We start from the raw sequence: 16,306 nt of genomic DNA on the forward strand, positions 1-16,306 counted from the left end.
ATAAACCTCAATTCAATACTGATATATTACTGTGTAATATAAATGGAGTATCGAGTCCATGAGAATTATAAGATGTACACAGCTTTTTAAATTATATAACTAGGCCTATACCCAAATTCCAAAAGTCTAGATATACATTTCAGCAATTAAGACTATAATTATATTTTATCAACAGTAAAATTTCATCAGTGTCATAAGAATGACTTCAATTAACTCTTTTTTGCTCTTTTAGTTCTTGATATTGACAACATATTCCTCCCCTACGTTTCAGGTCAGGTACCAGACATTTTCAGATATCTCATAGTTTTTACATACTGAAGAAAATATATATAAATCAATGCAAGTTGTAAAAACAGGGTTCCTCCATCCATCCATCTTCCTCCGCTTATCCGAGAAAAAAAAAAAAAACAGGGTTCCTGTGGATCCTTAAAATGTCTTAAAAGTAATTGAATTCTTCAATATAAAAATAAGGCCTTAATTGGTATTAAAATGTCTTAAATCAGTCTCTCATAGGTCTTAAAATTGTCACCAAGTCATAAATAAGATTTTATTTTTGTAATTCATATCAAAAAGTAAAATAATTCAAAATAATTTTTGGACATTTACCTAATGGCTTCGCTGTAACCATTAATAGTTCCATCCTGACAGCAGAACCAATAAAAAAAACAACAACATTGCAAACAGACCTTAGAGTGATGCGCCAATAACTTTTTATCTGGATAATGTCGGGATATGTAAATTCGTTGAAAATTGGCTATCCAGCCAAGAGTTTTCTGCATGTCTAAAAACAGTACTGACAAATGTATAAGGGGAATGGCGTATTTTGAGCAAGAAGTCATTTTGAGCAAGAAGTCATGGGAATCAAAGGTGTGGAGTCAGACATCTGACAGCAGCAGCTATTTCTCAGTTCTGTTCCACCATTGTCTCTGCAAGGCCTCTACAGCACCCCCAATGTCACAAAAAGCACCAGTAGCACCAAATCTCCGGATAATGTTTGGTGGTTCACCTACAATGAAAGCAGAGCTATTATGGACTTTGAGTCGGGATCAAAACAAAGTTTATGAATTCCATTCATTAGTTGTTAAAATATATCTGTTATTAGCGTGTTTTAGCTTTATTCTTATATGGTAAGTTTTTAAAGATTGTAAACATTTCTACTGGACCAGAAAGTAATGGTATATGTCAGAGGTCATCAACAGGGGGTCCGTGACCACCAGGGGGTCCACAGAGGTACTGCATGGGGGTTGTGAAAGTTTAGATTGATTAGACTTTTCTTTAAATACACATTAACATGAATTAAACACACTCTAGTAAACATACAGGAGCTCTTTCAAACTGGGCACCGTTTCATTCACAACACAAGCCCCATCAACCAGGAATCAGAATCAGAAATACTTTAATAAACCCAGGGGGAAATTACTTTCATAACCATATTCCATCTGTAATAGAGTGACTATAGGACCAGTTTGATAGAACACAATTTTATGCAATATATATAATTAGGGGGTCCCCACTCCATCTCACCATCAGTTTGGGGGTCCTTGGCCTTGACAACGTTGAAGACCAGAACGACCATATAAATTTACGTAAACTTACGTCAGGGATGACGGACGTGTCATCTGTCCAATGATTGGTCGGAGTGACCTTGAAGGCGGAGCCACGAGCTGCCGTGGAGGCTGGGAGTCTGCTGACCGGATGGTGACAGAAGTTTTCACTGATAGTCGGTTACTTTCACCATGCTTTAACTCTTAACCCTAACAGATTCATGACTTTACCATTTTTTTTTAACTGTGTCTTTATGAATTAGTTTTAAAAAAAGTAACGGCTGTAGGCCCCGGAGCCATCTGGAAACTTTTCCCTCTTTTCCCTTTGGAAGAGTAATCCCAAAAAAGCAAACCAGCGAGGTGTCTGGGATAAAGCCCTCAGGGCTCAGCGAGGCGCCGCTATGGGAAACCGGGGGATGGAAGACCTCATTCCCCTCATCAACAAGCTCCAGGACGCCTTCAGCTCCATCGGCCAGAGCTGCAACTTGGACCTGCCGCAGATAGCGGTGGTGGGCGGGCAGAGCGCAGGGAAGAGCTCGGTGTTGGAAAATTTCGTTGGAAGGTCCGTACACTCCGGTTTTCCGTTTTAATTCTTTGTTTATAACATTCAGCTACTGTTGGTTTGTTTTTAAACATTTCCAAACTTCAATGCTAGAAAAAAAATCCCCCATTAACCTGTTGGCTGTCGGTTCCTCCCAGTTTCTAACGTTTTTTCCCCCCTTAAGCTACTTCTTTCCATTCTGGAGCTATTCACAGTTCTTTCCTACGTAGTTAACGTATAAATACATACATTGATCAGGCAACGGTTATTCTGCCAAATTACCGTAAAAGCCCTTCAAATTTGACTTTAATAATGGAAGTCTTTGATCAGAAAAGTCAAAAATGACCTCATGAGTGTGTGAGTGATCTAATGAAGGCAGCGAGGGGGCCCCTATCAACCATATCCTGTCAAACATTCACAAAGCCTGCTTTATCATCAAACTGCCTGGCAGTAAACACAGACCTCACGTCACATAGGTCACTGTTTGAATTTCAGGGGTGTGGCACTAAAAGGTCAGTTTGTAGATTTGCTGAGGTCATTGCCAGATAACAGCTTATCATACACTCCCTCAAATAGAAACTGCTGAGAAGTCTTGTGTTTATGCTTTAGGCTGATTAAAGAAACCAGAAACAAAAACATGAACCAGGACTTTGTAGTAAAGACCCTTTTTTTGGAGAGTCAGAAGTGGAAATGATGACAAATCTATAATTATTGCAGAAATGAATGTTTTTAATCGGATGTTAATAGATGGGTCAGCAGGAGGTTTGTTAACCTTAACTAGACTGCGGTGTCTAATAGTGAAAGTGGATGAGGCAGCCATGTCGCCAGTCTTTTTCCCAAAACCCCTTTTGTTTCTGAGCTTCACAGCAGCCACGCAGGGACACAGTGGAGGCATTGATGTGTCTTCGCCCGGGTCGTCAGTCATGTCACCAGCTGCGCTGTCATGTGTATATGACACACTGGGTACCAGATACCCACAAAGATTCTAGCTGTTCCCATGTTTGGTAATCATGTAGGGACGTAATTGCTGGCCTCTGAGATCAGTGTGTTTGTTTTTTAGTGAGAAGCTCTGGGATCCTGACTGGTCCAGATTGCTGTTATCCTTCTTTATCATTTACAGAGCCCCACAGATGTATTCATACCTCTTTGAGTTTTCTGAATAAACCTAAATGAACCTATAAGTATATTACATTGCACACACATCCATGTGTAATTGTGAAGCAGAAGGAAAATTATGGTTTTCAATATTTGTTAGAAATAAGATGACAGTGTGGCGAGCATTTATATTCGGCTGGTCAGGGTCGATTCTTTATAGGACTACATTTTCTTCCAGTCACAGCTTGAACTTTTTAGAGGTCTCTACCAGCTTTTTAGACAGAAATGTTCAGTCAGATTGGACAAAGAGCTTTTGTGGAGATTGTTTTTTAAGTCTTGCTGCAGATTTTCAATTGAATTTAGGTCAAAGAATTTAACTAAGTCGTTCCTCTACATAGATATGCTTTGATCTGTCATCCAGTGGGGTTTTATCTAAGCAGGTTATTTCCATTTGTTTGCTGTGTCCCTAAATGGTCTGGGGACAACCTATGCATAGTAATTCTTGGGTTCCTTCATGCCACTCTTCTTTAAAGGATAGATTTGTGGAAGCTAATAGACAACAGATTATCCCTCCTGAGCTGAGATTTCTGTAACTCCTCCAGAGTAACTGTACACTGTTTCACTGTCACTGATCAATGCGCTCCTTCCTGTACTGTATGTTTTAGACAGATGGACATTTCTCAGCAGAGTTGCTGTTGTGCTAAAATCCTGTTTTGAACACTCCTCCAATAAACGTTAATGCCTTGAAATATGGTTTTATAACCTAACTCAAAAACTGTCCTCGTAATCTTTTTGTTCCTTTTCCTTATCCTCAGACCTTCTGAGGACAGCTGAGTTTACTCTTAGATTAAAAAACAAAAAAACATAGGTGGATGTTTTTTTTTTACTGGTTTGTGGTAGTAAGACAACAAAAAAGAAAAAAAACTAATGGTCATAAATATTTTTGCATCTCACTGCACTCACTGATTGTCTTTTCTACCATAAAAGAACAATCCGTAGAGTAACTTAATTCACCTAACAGACATTTTAAATGTTAAAGTATTATGCCATCAAATGAAAAATGTTAAAGAAAAAATGTGTCTATTGGTGAAAATATATACGAAATGATTTAAAGCCCACCAGCCATTGATCCACTCATCAGTCCATCCACTTGTTGTTAAGTCTGCATAATAGCGTTGTCCAAAAAAAAATCATTGTGAAGTTGTTCAGAAAGGGCCTTTTTGTATGATTTAGTATATCAGCAACCAAATGATCTGGCATAAGTGACAGGAGTAGAGATGAGGAAACAGGATGGGATTCACGGTTGTGCAACATCCTCACTGCTCAGTCAGCACTGAACGTTAGGAGTAGCGGTAACATATGCATCCAGTAATGACCTCAGTGCATGTATGAAGGGTTCTCTAATTGCTCTGGTTGCCTTCTTTAGAATAAAACCCTGTTGACCCGGCAGTAAGACAGACAGAAAAACAAACATATTCTCCTCGCCTGGAGAGATGTGAGCCCAGTGACCTGGAAATGATCAGAACTGTATTGAGCAGAAGTTTCCATTCTGATGAGCATGTGCACAGTGAATAGGGGTAATGCTTCAGTTCAGTTTATATACTGTTAGTTATCAGCTGTTGTCCTGTTAGAGCACTTCAGAAAATGAGAAACACAGTTCCAGCTCATATGTAGTCGTACAGAATCTGACTGGTCCTCATTTAGGTTACATCCATTTGATTCATTCTAGTCATTCCAGATGCCTTCACGATCAGATCCCATTACATGCGGTTCAGTTCATGTCAAATATTGCAAGGTAAAGTCAGAGCTTGTTGATGCTTTTATGCAGATGAGTAAAAACTTCCTGTCTCTAGAAGCCCATTAGGTAGGAGGACAGAAAGCCCTATTGACCAATATTAACTCTTGGACAGACTCCATCCAGGAAAGAGACACAGCTAAACCCAACAACACTGAGCCAGTGGTACTTTCTATGTTCCGAAAAAAGAAAGTTCAAAAAGTTCATAATAAAAACGATTTTGCAATGGTTTCTATCAGAGGAACCAGGTATTGGTATCTTTTATGTAAAATAACTAAACATAAAACCCAGTAAGCTAACTAAATGCTTAGATCTAATGTTTCCGTCAACAATAAGGGATTGATTTGTGAATATTATACTTTAGTTTTTGTTTTCTGAAATGAAATATCTGTTTGTTTTTGGCTGACAGGGACTTTTTACCCCGAGGATCTGGCATCGTCACCCGCCGTCCTCTCATCCTCCAGCTGGTTAACAGCAAAGCAGGTAAAGCTCTGTCATTTCACAAAACTTTAGATTTACCTCCTTCCTGATTTACCATTTAAATCCTGAATATATCATTTCATTGGTTTAACACTGCTTTGAACTGCTTGCTTTATATTTTGAGCTGTTTTCAACGAAGCAGGGATATTCTTTTCATCTGGAGCCTGGAAGCAGTGAATAATCCGATTTATTGTTTTATTTTCTAACCATAAAACAACATTGGCATCTTAGGCTTTATTATTTTGATAATACTTGCCTTTGTAGGGGTGTCAAATTTTGATCCTATTTGACCCAAATTTATAAAAACATCCGAGAGGTTTTACATTTGATATGTCAAAATATCTTGTTTCTTTGTTCTTATTTAAAAATCTTTGCATTCGGTATTAAATAATTTTTTTTCCATATATGTTTAAGTTGTTTTTTTAATGCAGCATTTCTTTTAGTAAGCTTTAATTTTTATTGTACATGTTTTTATTTTATATGGTATCCTCTTTTTAAAACAAAATTAAAAGAATATATATTTGAGGCTTTCCAATGTCCTTCAAGAACAATAGATTTTTTTTTAATTAAACCTATTATAACATAAAAATTGACCAAAGTATTATTGATCATGGAACAGTCCTAAATAAGTGAGTTATTTCTAAAGATATTTAGAAACATTTCGGATTTTTAGGAAACTTTTTCTTCTTTTTCCTTTATGTAAGGTTTTAAAAAGTGAGATATTTTTAAAGTGGTCAGCTCAGATTTCATTTGGATGTACATGCACGGGGATCGTCTGGCTGAAAAGGAAAATGAAATAAACTTAAACTGATTTTTTTTTTTAAACTGATTTTCCCATGCCAGCTGTTCTAAATATCTTCCTCTGTTTTTCATTTAAGTTTATTTTCTATCGGTCATTCACATTTATGCTCACCACCTTATTTTTTCAGAGTATGCAGAGTTCCTTCACTGTAAGGGACGCAAGTTTGTGGACTTTGAGGAGGTCCGTATGGAGATTGAAGCAGAGACAGACCGGCTCACCGGATCCAACAAAGGGATCTCCCCCATCCCCATAAACCTCCGTGTCTACTCCCCTAACGGTACTACAGCCACTCATTAAATCAGCTGTTTGGTTTGGTTGGACTCCCTCTGATTGATTTCATTCTCCATTTCTTCTTTCCTTTTCCTCAGTGTTGAACCTGACCCTCATCGACCTGCCTGGGATGACCAAAGTGGCCGTAGGTGACCAGCCTGTGGACATCGAGCACCAGATCAGAGACATGCTGCTGCAGTTCATCACCAAGGAGAGCTGCCTCATCCTGGCCGTCACTCCAGCCAACACCGACCTGGCTAACTCTGATGCTCTCAAGATCGCCAAGGAGGTGGACCCCCAGGGTGAGGGGGTCCTTTCATGAAATAAAAGCCGTAACTTGTTTTAATACTGAAGAAAATGAATGAGTTTCTGAGTTCCTCCCTTCCTCTCTTCTCTTTGCCTCACTAATGAAGCTGGGGTGTCATTTCCATTAACAGTTGAATTATTAAAAGATTTTCCAGGCAGCAAAGAGGAAGCAAATATTGGTAAAATTAGTTAATGATCTGCGTTTTTATCTCTCTTTCTTTCAAGCACTTTTATCAATTTAAATGTTTATCAAAGGATCAGCAGTATGTCGTTTGCATCCTGATCACATGCTTAAAGCTAAAATGAGCTCTAGGTGTAAATTATAGGACCAACATTGTGGTCCTTTTGTTTTTAGGGCTGAGAACCATCGGGGTGATCACAAAGCTGGACCTGATGGACGAGGGGACGGATGCACGAGACATCCTGGAAAACAAACTGCTGCCACTTCGCAGAGGTAACACAGCACACATGGGATTCTCTCTCCAAATCGTCACAGGATTATTAATGGTTTCTCTGAGAAAAAATAGTTGTTTCATAAGGAAAAAAGGTTATTTGACTTGTGTTTATTTATCATTTAGCGTTGGTGAAAAGGCAATAGGGTATAATCTATAAGCCTGATGCATTATAGCTGTTTACAATCTTAACCGTCTCCAGAATCTTTCAATGTTATGATTCCTGTGTAGAAATAATGATATGACCCAATTATCTGAATAATAGCAGCTTTTGCAACTTCAGATAATGATATAGTTATCCAATATTACAACAACAACCAGGCTAAGGTTTAATGGCCTTGTGTTGTTCAGATAAAGTAAAAAAAAACAACTTTGAAATAATCAAAATAGTAGCCTTTTTACAGTATTATCTCAGCCTGAGTTCCCCTGTCTCCTGTATGTTGCCCCGGCAACACTAAGGGGCTGGTGTACTTTATCCTCTCAATTAATCCTCTGTTCCCTTTTAAAAGATTTATTGGCCTATATTACCAGAAGTAAAACTACTAAATGTTAACAAAAGGTTGATCCAGACAGGGACTGCAGAAACTAGTGAGAACAACAGATGTGACTTCAGAATGACAGGTAATCACTAAAGAAATATACAATACTAAATTACCAGAAGGTCAGAAACTGGATTGGTCTGCTGCATTTAAAGACACACAATTCTTGCTTACTCTTTTAACATAAGACCTTTTTTGTTTGAAATCGTTTTCATTCTCAACAGATGCTAAATTAAATGACCTTATACTTGGTTTTGCCCTGGTTATATTTTTCTGGTTATGTTTATTGGAAAAAGTTTCTAAATCTGATTTTTTGAGTTTCCATATCAACTTTTTTGTGTCATGACAAACCCCACATTCTTTTAGTTTTACTGACAAAAAAAGAACTCCCTCAACAAAACACTTTTTGTAATCACAGTCAGTTAATCATATAATTCTACACACAGCTCTGAGCTGCTGCTTACCTTGAATATTCATCCATTTATCAAATATATTTTAGCAACTGGCTAGTGATTAATTCATATGCAGGCTGTTAAAACTTTAACAAACTTTGTGGGGCAATAATTCCTTCATCTCCTCCTCCTTTCATTTTTTTCAACCTTAGCGATTTTTGTGAAATTCAAACATTTCACCTAAAGTGATTTCCCAAATAGCTACTTTTACTCTTAGCATTCTTTTTGAATACACGCCCAGATTTTTGAGTTTGATAGACCTGTGTGAGAGCTGGTCAATCATCTGCTTCCATTTAGTTTTGAACTGAAGTAGATATGAAATGTCTTTCATGTTAATTTGATTGTATTGTCCTAATACATTTTTTTTCTATAAAACTCTTTCATTTTGATTTTAAGCAGATATGGTAAATTTTACCTGTGAGTTAAATGTAAATTGCTCTGTGACTGTAAAAACTCTAAGGTTTCCTTATTTGTATTAATCATCAGGTTATATCGGGGTGGTTAACCGCAGCCAGAAGGACATAGATGGAAAGAAAGACATCCGTGCTGCTTTGGCTGCTGAGAGAAAGTTTTTTCTGTCACATCCCGCATACCGACACATCGCAGAACGTATGGGGACCCCACACCTGCAGAAGACCCTAAATCAGGTCAGATCCTCTTCTGACATGAGCATGAAGGCATTACATTCTCTACGTTTTTTTTTCCCTCACAAAATACAGTGCAGGTGTTAGAGTTGAGACAGAACAACAGCACCACCTGCTGTATGGTTCTGTACCTGCAGTCAGTATTGTTTTATCCTTAGTTTTGACTGCAGGGATGCGTTGGGTTAAAAACATTGTATGCTGTTGTTAATTTGGAATGTTTGGAGAAATTCAATTGTTAAAAATTATATTGTTATAAAATAAGATTCCCATTTCTTATATAAAATAATGATTTCTGAATTATCTTCAGAGCAAGGATCTCAATTTATTAAGAAAAAATAGCAAAAGTTACATATTTGATCCATTTTGTTGGAGGGGGTAGTTGTTTTTATTCTTCAAACTCTTCAAACTCTATATGTGTTTTTAATGTTTTAATTATCAAACATAACATTATATTTATCTGTTTCAAGGCTCTAAACTTGTCAGCACATCAGTCGCTAATATACAATACCCAGGTTAAATGATTCTCATTTGATTCACATCATCATATGACAGTTTCACCACAGTTAGAATCATTACCTCATCACTATCCATCTTTCACACAGCCACTGGAAACAGAAATGTAGTTCAGTCCAACTGCAGGAGATCAGGATATTTCCGCGCCATGTGCTGGTCCTCATGGGAAATGCGGTCTTCCATCAGGCAAAACAATACAGTTGTTTTTCCTCTGAGGGGAGCCAAAATCGACCAGAACTCCTTTAATAAACTAACTCCAGAAGAATTTTCTCTTTTTTTTTTTTCCTTTGTTTTTTTTTAATCTAGCACACGAAAATAGCGCCTGTAAATGTGAAATAACCATCTGTTCCACTGCTTCCTGTTCAGCAACTCACCAACCACATACGTGACACGTTGCCGGGGTTACGCAGTAAGCTGCAGAGCCAGATGCTGTCACTGGAGAAAGAAGTGGAGGAGTACAAGAACTTTCGGCCCGACGACCCGACACGCAAGACCAAGGCTCTGCTCCAGTTCGTATTTTTGTGTCCTGACAGTTTGATATGAAAATAACATGTTCTAATCCAATAATTACACTCATTATATTGATCTACAGGATGGTGCAGCAGTTTGGTGTGGACTTTGAGAAATGTATTGAAGGGTCTGGAGACCAGGTGGACACCTCCAACCTGTCTGGTGGAGCAAAGATTAACCGAATCTTTCATGAACGCTTTCCCTTCGAGCTGGTGAAGGTAACCTGCTTCTGATTGAGCTTTTGGAGCCTTAGGTTAGATGAAGAAGAAAAAGCTCTTTGAAATCAAATAAGCTTTTTGTCTTAGATGGAGTTTGATGAGAAAGAGCTACGGAAAGAAATCAGTTATGCCATCAAGAACATCCATGGAGTCAGGCAAGTTCAACCTCCAGCATGCCAAGAAACAAAAACCTGCTTTTCTTTAAATTTCTACCGTTCTGTCTGTGCTCCATTTTATATGATTCCTATTTTTCAGTTTTCTTTTAACCTTTGGTCATTTTTTAAAACCTCATATCCAGAAATGTTTTTTTCTAATGCAAACTCCATCATCCATCCATTTTCTGTCACGTTTATCCCAAGCAGGATTAATGGAAACTCAAAACTTGAAATTTGCTAATTTATTTGAAAATCTGTGTAAAAAAAAAAATAAATAAATAAAATAAAGGGGAGTTTTTAGGAGTTAAATACCAACTTCATTATATTTAGACATCTCAAATAAGTGTTAATGTAAAACAGGAAATCCCTACCATGATAAATTTCTACCTATTAGTAGCCATTTTATCCCTTCCTAGTTTCTTTAGCTGCTTGTAACATGAGGTTGCCAATAGGTGGCGCTGGGGCACAACCCTCTTTAAAGCTGCAGGGAAAAAAAGGACAGATACAGTAGCCATACATTCTAAACATTAATTGTTAGATTGGTTCAGTCTGCACTGTCTCTGACTTTGGGGGTTTTAAAGTTTCTTTTCCATTTTTTGGTTCGTTTGTTGTTAGTTTTGTTGCTTGGGCTAAAAAAAAAACTGCTTTCTAAACAGAAAGGAGCGATGGCTGAATGATTATATATGTCTATTTTCAAAACTTTGGCCACCATGTGACTACCTGCTGGTCTTAGAGATTCTCCTTGGGCAGAGAGCTGCACTGGTGTTTAGTGAGAGCTGTTTGTGACTTTCCTCAACTGAAATTAATCCAGGATACCTTTTGGTCAAATTTACTGTTATCTACTCAGAGCACAAAGACACTGGCAGGAATTTCCCTCAAACATCAGGCTCACGCTGCAGCCTGAAGTGACCCAAATCTGATTTTTTTGGCCCAATGCGACCTGGATCTGATCATTTCATGGCTGTCTGAAAAACACAGATCCGATTTTTTCCAATCCGACCCAGGCCACTTGCCTATCCGATCGGGATTGATTATCAAAGACTTTCTTACTAAGTTTGATTCTGGATGCTTCAGATACTTGTTGATTTCTTGTAGATAAAGTTTCCTTTAGGACAAATTTAAGAAGAAAATGCCTCTTTAATAAGTGGGTCCCATTGTCCTGAATGCAATATTTTCACTTCATTAACTATGACTGTACAGAGGTGAAGTAGTTAAAGCCTCAACTAGATTCTCTTGACACATAAGATAAAGCCTAACAGATGAAAAACACACATGTGCGCCCTCTTCTGGATGAAAGTTATTGTTTTCGATGAACATACTGTACTCCTAAAGGCTGGTTTATACTCAGAAACCAGGTCATCTGCGTGTGTGTCGCAGTGAACGCAAATGTGCCTCCGCCCCTTCCGCAGACACTCTGCTGCACCTCTCCAAAATTGTAGGTGACTGCAGACAGGAGGCCTCTGGTTGGTCAAATCTAAATCCGCTCAACACTATGTGTATTTCCTGTTTGCTATCTCACCGGATCGTTTTGTTTGTATGACCGCAATTGGGCAAAACGACTCGTAACGTTGGACCAGCTAGAAGAGCCCGGTGCGTTGGGACCCTTTTTCCACCTGGTCCCTCTTCCCCCACTTCCTCACCACCTCGCCCGTATCTAGACCCACAGCCAGTTCCAGATTGTCCCTCTTGCATTGTGAGGTGGAATAACAGAGCACAGACCACGCTTTAATATTGGGCATAAATTAAAAATATCTGCGACAAGCTCACTGCGACACACTGCTGCGGGGAGTAAAACCAGCCCTTTAGATTTCCCAAACTAGGCTCTGATATCTGCACTCTCACATTTCAGGATTAACCACGTACGTCACATTACTAATGCTGATTATAATGTAAACAAAATGTCCAGATAAAAAAAAAAAAAAAAGCTTTTCTGGAAATGAGGTTTTAACCCTCTAAAAGCCTGTCTGCCACATGGTTGCTTGAATCCAGGTTCTCCTTCTCCTCCTCATTATTATTTGTCTCACAGTGTCTGTCCGCTCATGTCTTCCTGGTCTGTGGTTTTTATTTTCTGCATATGTGTCCATGTATCTTATGTGTATGTCCTTCAGGACAGGCCTGTTCACTCCAGACATGGCGTTTGAAGCCATAGTGAAAAAGCAGATCATTAAACTGAAAGAGCCCTGTCTGAAATGCATCGACCTGGTCATCCAGGAGCTCATCAACACAGTCAGACAGTGCACTAATAAGGTATCACTGCATGGCCGCCTGTCAGACTGTCATGCCAGTGCATAGCTAGTGCAGCCAGGAGCTACACCAGTCAAATACTATTGTGTGAGGGGTTTATTTTGTATTTTTGGATGTTGTTTTTCTTGGATTGGAAACACCTGCTGAAAAATGCAGGATGTATCAACTTTAAGCCTTGAGATGTCTGTTAGTGTTTTAGTTCAAGGTTTCCGTAGTTTATTTTAGCTTGATTTTTCACGTAACTTCTAAACCGTTCCATAATATTTGATGGTCTTAATCTGACTGTAAAATGTAAGCCTCATTCAACTTCTATGGCGCCAATTAACTTATTATCAGTTGAAGGTTCTGTAAAAACACCCAACCACTGTTACTGGTTAGACAAAGCAGGGTTTTAACCTTTAAGCTGCAAAAGGGATGAAAATAAGATGGAGAAGAATCACTGAACCTACAATTTGTGACAGAAAATCTGCTTTTATTGAGCAGGGGTTCAACAATCTAAACAAGCCTTTTACCTCAAACAATAATTATTGAGCTTACATTGGAGAAATTTACCTCTGCATTTAACCCATCCCCTTGGGGAACAGTGGGCTGCCATCATGGGGTGGCCGGGGAGCAGTGTGGAGTTAAGGGTCTTGTTCAGAGTGGCAGTCTGTGGGATTGGGGCTCAAACCCAGAACCTCAGGATTAACCATTAGGCCGCCACTCCCTGTCAAACAGTGCAATCTTAGAGTATGTAAAGAGAATTTCATGTTCAGTGGTCCAAATCAGATTTCTAGATAAAGTCAGTGGTCTCCAATATGACAATGATGAGCAAACTGATTGTATTTAAAGTGGCTACTACTGACAAACAAAAGGACTCAGTGTGATTTGGAATCACAATTTTAAGCACTAAGCTTGACTGGGGACCATAATGAGCAAAGTCAGTTTTTTTTTTCATTTCTTAAAAAACAAGTTGTCTTTTTATAACAGAAAAAAACAAAAACAAAATGAATACATAAATTAGATACTGAAATGAGATCAAACTTATAGATAATTAGAGATAAACTAGTGTGGAGAAAATGTCTCCTGCATAAACATAGAGACCTATAATTATTTTCCCAAATTTTATTTATTTTTTTTCCTGTAATTTAGTTTGTTTCCTGACCTCAAGCGACCTCCTGATCTTTCACGTTCTTAATGTTTGCCATTTAAGCAGTCCAATAAAGAAATAACCCCAATCTTAAATTTCCCTTTCAGTAACATGCAGCACAAAGTTTGTATTAAATTAAAAGTATACATTTTCCCTAGTTAAGGAGCAGCCATTTTGCTGAATAAAAACTTAGTGTTGGCGTCACATCATGTTGTTGCCAGATGAGAACATGGCCTTAGATCCTGCTGGGTGCTCAGCTTAAATTCATTTTTAATGCTCATCATAGATTTCACTTCATCAAAGGAAGCTTACAGCATTTAGATACAGAGAATGAGTTCATTCTGAAGGAATATTAATAAATATGGTTCTGATGAGTTTATCAAGCCTGCCAGTTTTAGTGAATCCTGATCTGGATGTTGGGAACTGACGCATTCAAAGAGAAACATTTTACCAGTCCTCACTTCTTCATTCAAGATAAATCCCTCCTTCTTGACACTGATGCCAAAATACTCCTAAACTTACTGCATCCTTCTTTTGTACGGTCCTCATTTTCACTCATTACAGTAAGAAAACTTACTGGCTGTCAGAAAATTACCTCAAGCTGGGTTTTTCAGTAGGAGTCACAGTTCTGTTGGACCATTCTGTCTGTGGAGGGGGTTATGCATCCTGGCTGGACTGCAGTGCACTGGAATGCTGCCTCTTAGATGCTGCGTGCGTAGAAGCAGATGTTTAAATGTTTCTGTGCAGGTTTATTGCAAAACAAGCTGCAGGGCTGACTTAGGATAGGCTTGAAAATAAAAACATATATATATACACAGCCATCTTGTTTTGGAGATTTGCTTTTCCTTTTAGTTTCATTAATTACTAGCTCTCTATATGTGGAGCACTGAGAAATATTTCAAATCACACAACATCTTCTGTTTTCTTTTCAATGACACAAACTTCTTTTCTTTTTTTTTTATTTTCATAGGTAGCTGTTCTCAAAAACCACCCAAAGAACCTGCAGCTTGTTTTTGTCCTGAACACGCAGAGCTAACCTAATAACTGTTTTTTATTTCTCTTCACATGCTTCAACTCTTTTTTTTTTCCTGCACTATCCCACCCAACTATTTTTTTTTTCCTACCATCACTTTCTTTTTTTCCACCTCCCTTCTACTCTGTCCCATGCTATATATTGCCCTATTCCTTTTTTCCCCCCTCCAATACTGGAACTCCAACTCTCATGATGCCTCACTACAGGACAGGTCTCTTCACCCCAGATTTGGCTTTTGAGGCCATAGTGAAAAAGCAGGTCATTAAGCTGAAAGACCCCTGTCTGAAATGCGTAGACCTGGTCGTCACCGAGCTTGTCACCCTGATCAGGAAGTGCTCGGAGAAGGTAAATGTGAACCATCGCAGGAACGAAAGTGAGACGCAGAGAGTCCAACTGACTAACCAGCCACTGTCGTTGTCACTGATCAGTTTCTTTCACCACTGCTTCAAGGCTTCACTCAACAACTGCTGCTGCGTCCCTCTTTGTTGACCCTCAATGATGAATCTAATAATGAACCCCCTTAAATGCAGCCCGTCACAACACTGATCAGTGTTTTAACAAGTCCTCACTCCCACAATCAGCCCACTGTCAAAAAAAATCTCACAAACAAATTTAGAACCCCCCTCCACACTCACACAAACACACCCTCCTCAGTCCTCATGTCTTTCTGATCTCTCACCTTCCTCCTGATTCGTTGAGACTCACATCAAGCTGATGGTGAACGTATTGGTGCATGCAGCTCACTCATATCTGTGTCTGAACCTTCTTTAAAACTCACTGTTGGGAGTTATGCAGGCACTTCCCTCAGCGTGTTCACAGCAGCTCTGCAGCCTGGGATTACAGTGCTTTGGAAAGTGTTCCAGACCCTTCAAGGGTCACCAATTTAGTCCAGTTACAAATGCAAACTTCAGTGCACTTTTTGGGGATTTTATTTGATAGAAAGACACAAAATAAAGTATAATTATGAGGGGAAGAAATCTTTTTTTCAGATTGATTGACAAATGTAAAATGTGGAAAACACATCATGTAACCTGCTAAGATACAACCATCCATCTGTCGGAGTAACAGTGCAGCAAGGAGAGCTTTAATCAGAGAGAAGACTGAGAGGTCTATGGTGCCTTTGGAAATGGTGCTGAGAATGAAAAACCATTGGAGAAAGAAAGCCATAAAAGGGGGGGGCTCGAGTGCAAAGTGTAGCATAGCGGTTGATCTGTCTTCTCACATACTCCTAAAAGCATCTTTCTAATGTTTTTATGCCCAACCTTTGGAGTTTTTCCTTTCTTTTCTTTGTCTGATTATTGTGAATAAAGGCTAGTTTTGTCTAACATGAAAAACTAACGCTGGATGCACCATTTTTACCATAAAACATGGTGGCGGCAGCATTATGCCATGGGGGAAGGTTTCTTCAAGAGGGACGGGAAAAGTCAAAGTGGATGAGAAGATGGATTAAGATAATTTGGAGAGAAATCTGGAAGAAATCCTGAGGTTCACCTTCTAACAGGATTAGGATTGCACAATTTTAAATGTATGGTGGAGGATTGCCGCAAATTTTTGATAAGGCCTGCCCTCTCTACTTAAAAAAAA

General features: G+C 38.7%; 1 protein-coding gene across 5 annotated transcripts in view; it reads left to right on the forward strand.

Annotated features, from left to right (window-relative positions):
• The first annotated feature begins 1,714 nt into the window (after positions 1-1,714).
• LOC107101485 (dynamin-2-like) overlaps positions 1,715-16,306 on the forward strand; it is a 26,860-nt gene continuing 12,268 nt past the window's right edge. For 2 of the 5 annotated variants that reach the window (XM_015400425.1, XM_015400423.1), the window contains exons 1-10: positions 1,715-2,106; positions 5,385-5,458; positions 6,385-6,534; positions 6,626-6,829; positions 7,189-7,287; positions 8,763-8,923; positions 9,800-9,942; positions 10,026-10,161; positions 10,249-10,316; positions 14,929-15,067. In XM_015400425.1, the coding sequence (XP_015255911.1) occupies positions 1,946-2,106; positions 5,385-5,458; positions 6,385-6,534; positions 6,626-6,829; positions 7,189-7,287; positions 8,763-8,923; positions 9,800-9,942; positions 10,026-10,161; positions 10,249-10,316; positions 14,929-15,067 (1,335 nt within the window). In that variant the 5' untranslated portion in view covers positions 1,715-1,945. Of the gene's footprint in view, positions 2,107-5,384; positions 5,459-6,384; positions 6,535-6,625; positions 6,830-7,188; positions 7,288-8,762; positions 8,924-9,799; positions 9,943-10,025; positions 10,162-10,248; positions 10,317-12,424; positions 12,564-14,928; positions 15,068-16,306 lie in introns of all 5 variants that reach the window. The other 3 variants (XM_015400426.1, XM_015400422.1, XM_015400424.1) reach the window with 2 other exon arrangements.

Source organism: Cyprinodon variegatus, unplaced genomic scaffold, assembly GCF_000732505.1.
Source record: "Cyprinodon variegatus isolate N-32 unplaced genomic scaffold, C_variegatus-1.0 Scaffold1102, whole genome shotgun sequence".
NCBI classification, from domain to species: domain Eukaryota; kingdom Metazoa; phylum Chordata; class Actinopteri; order Cyprinodontiformes; family Cyprinodontidae; genus Cyprinodon; species Cyprinodon variegatus.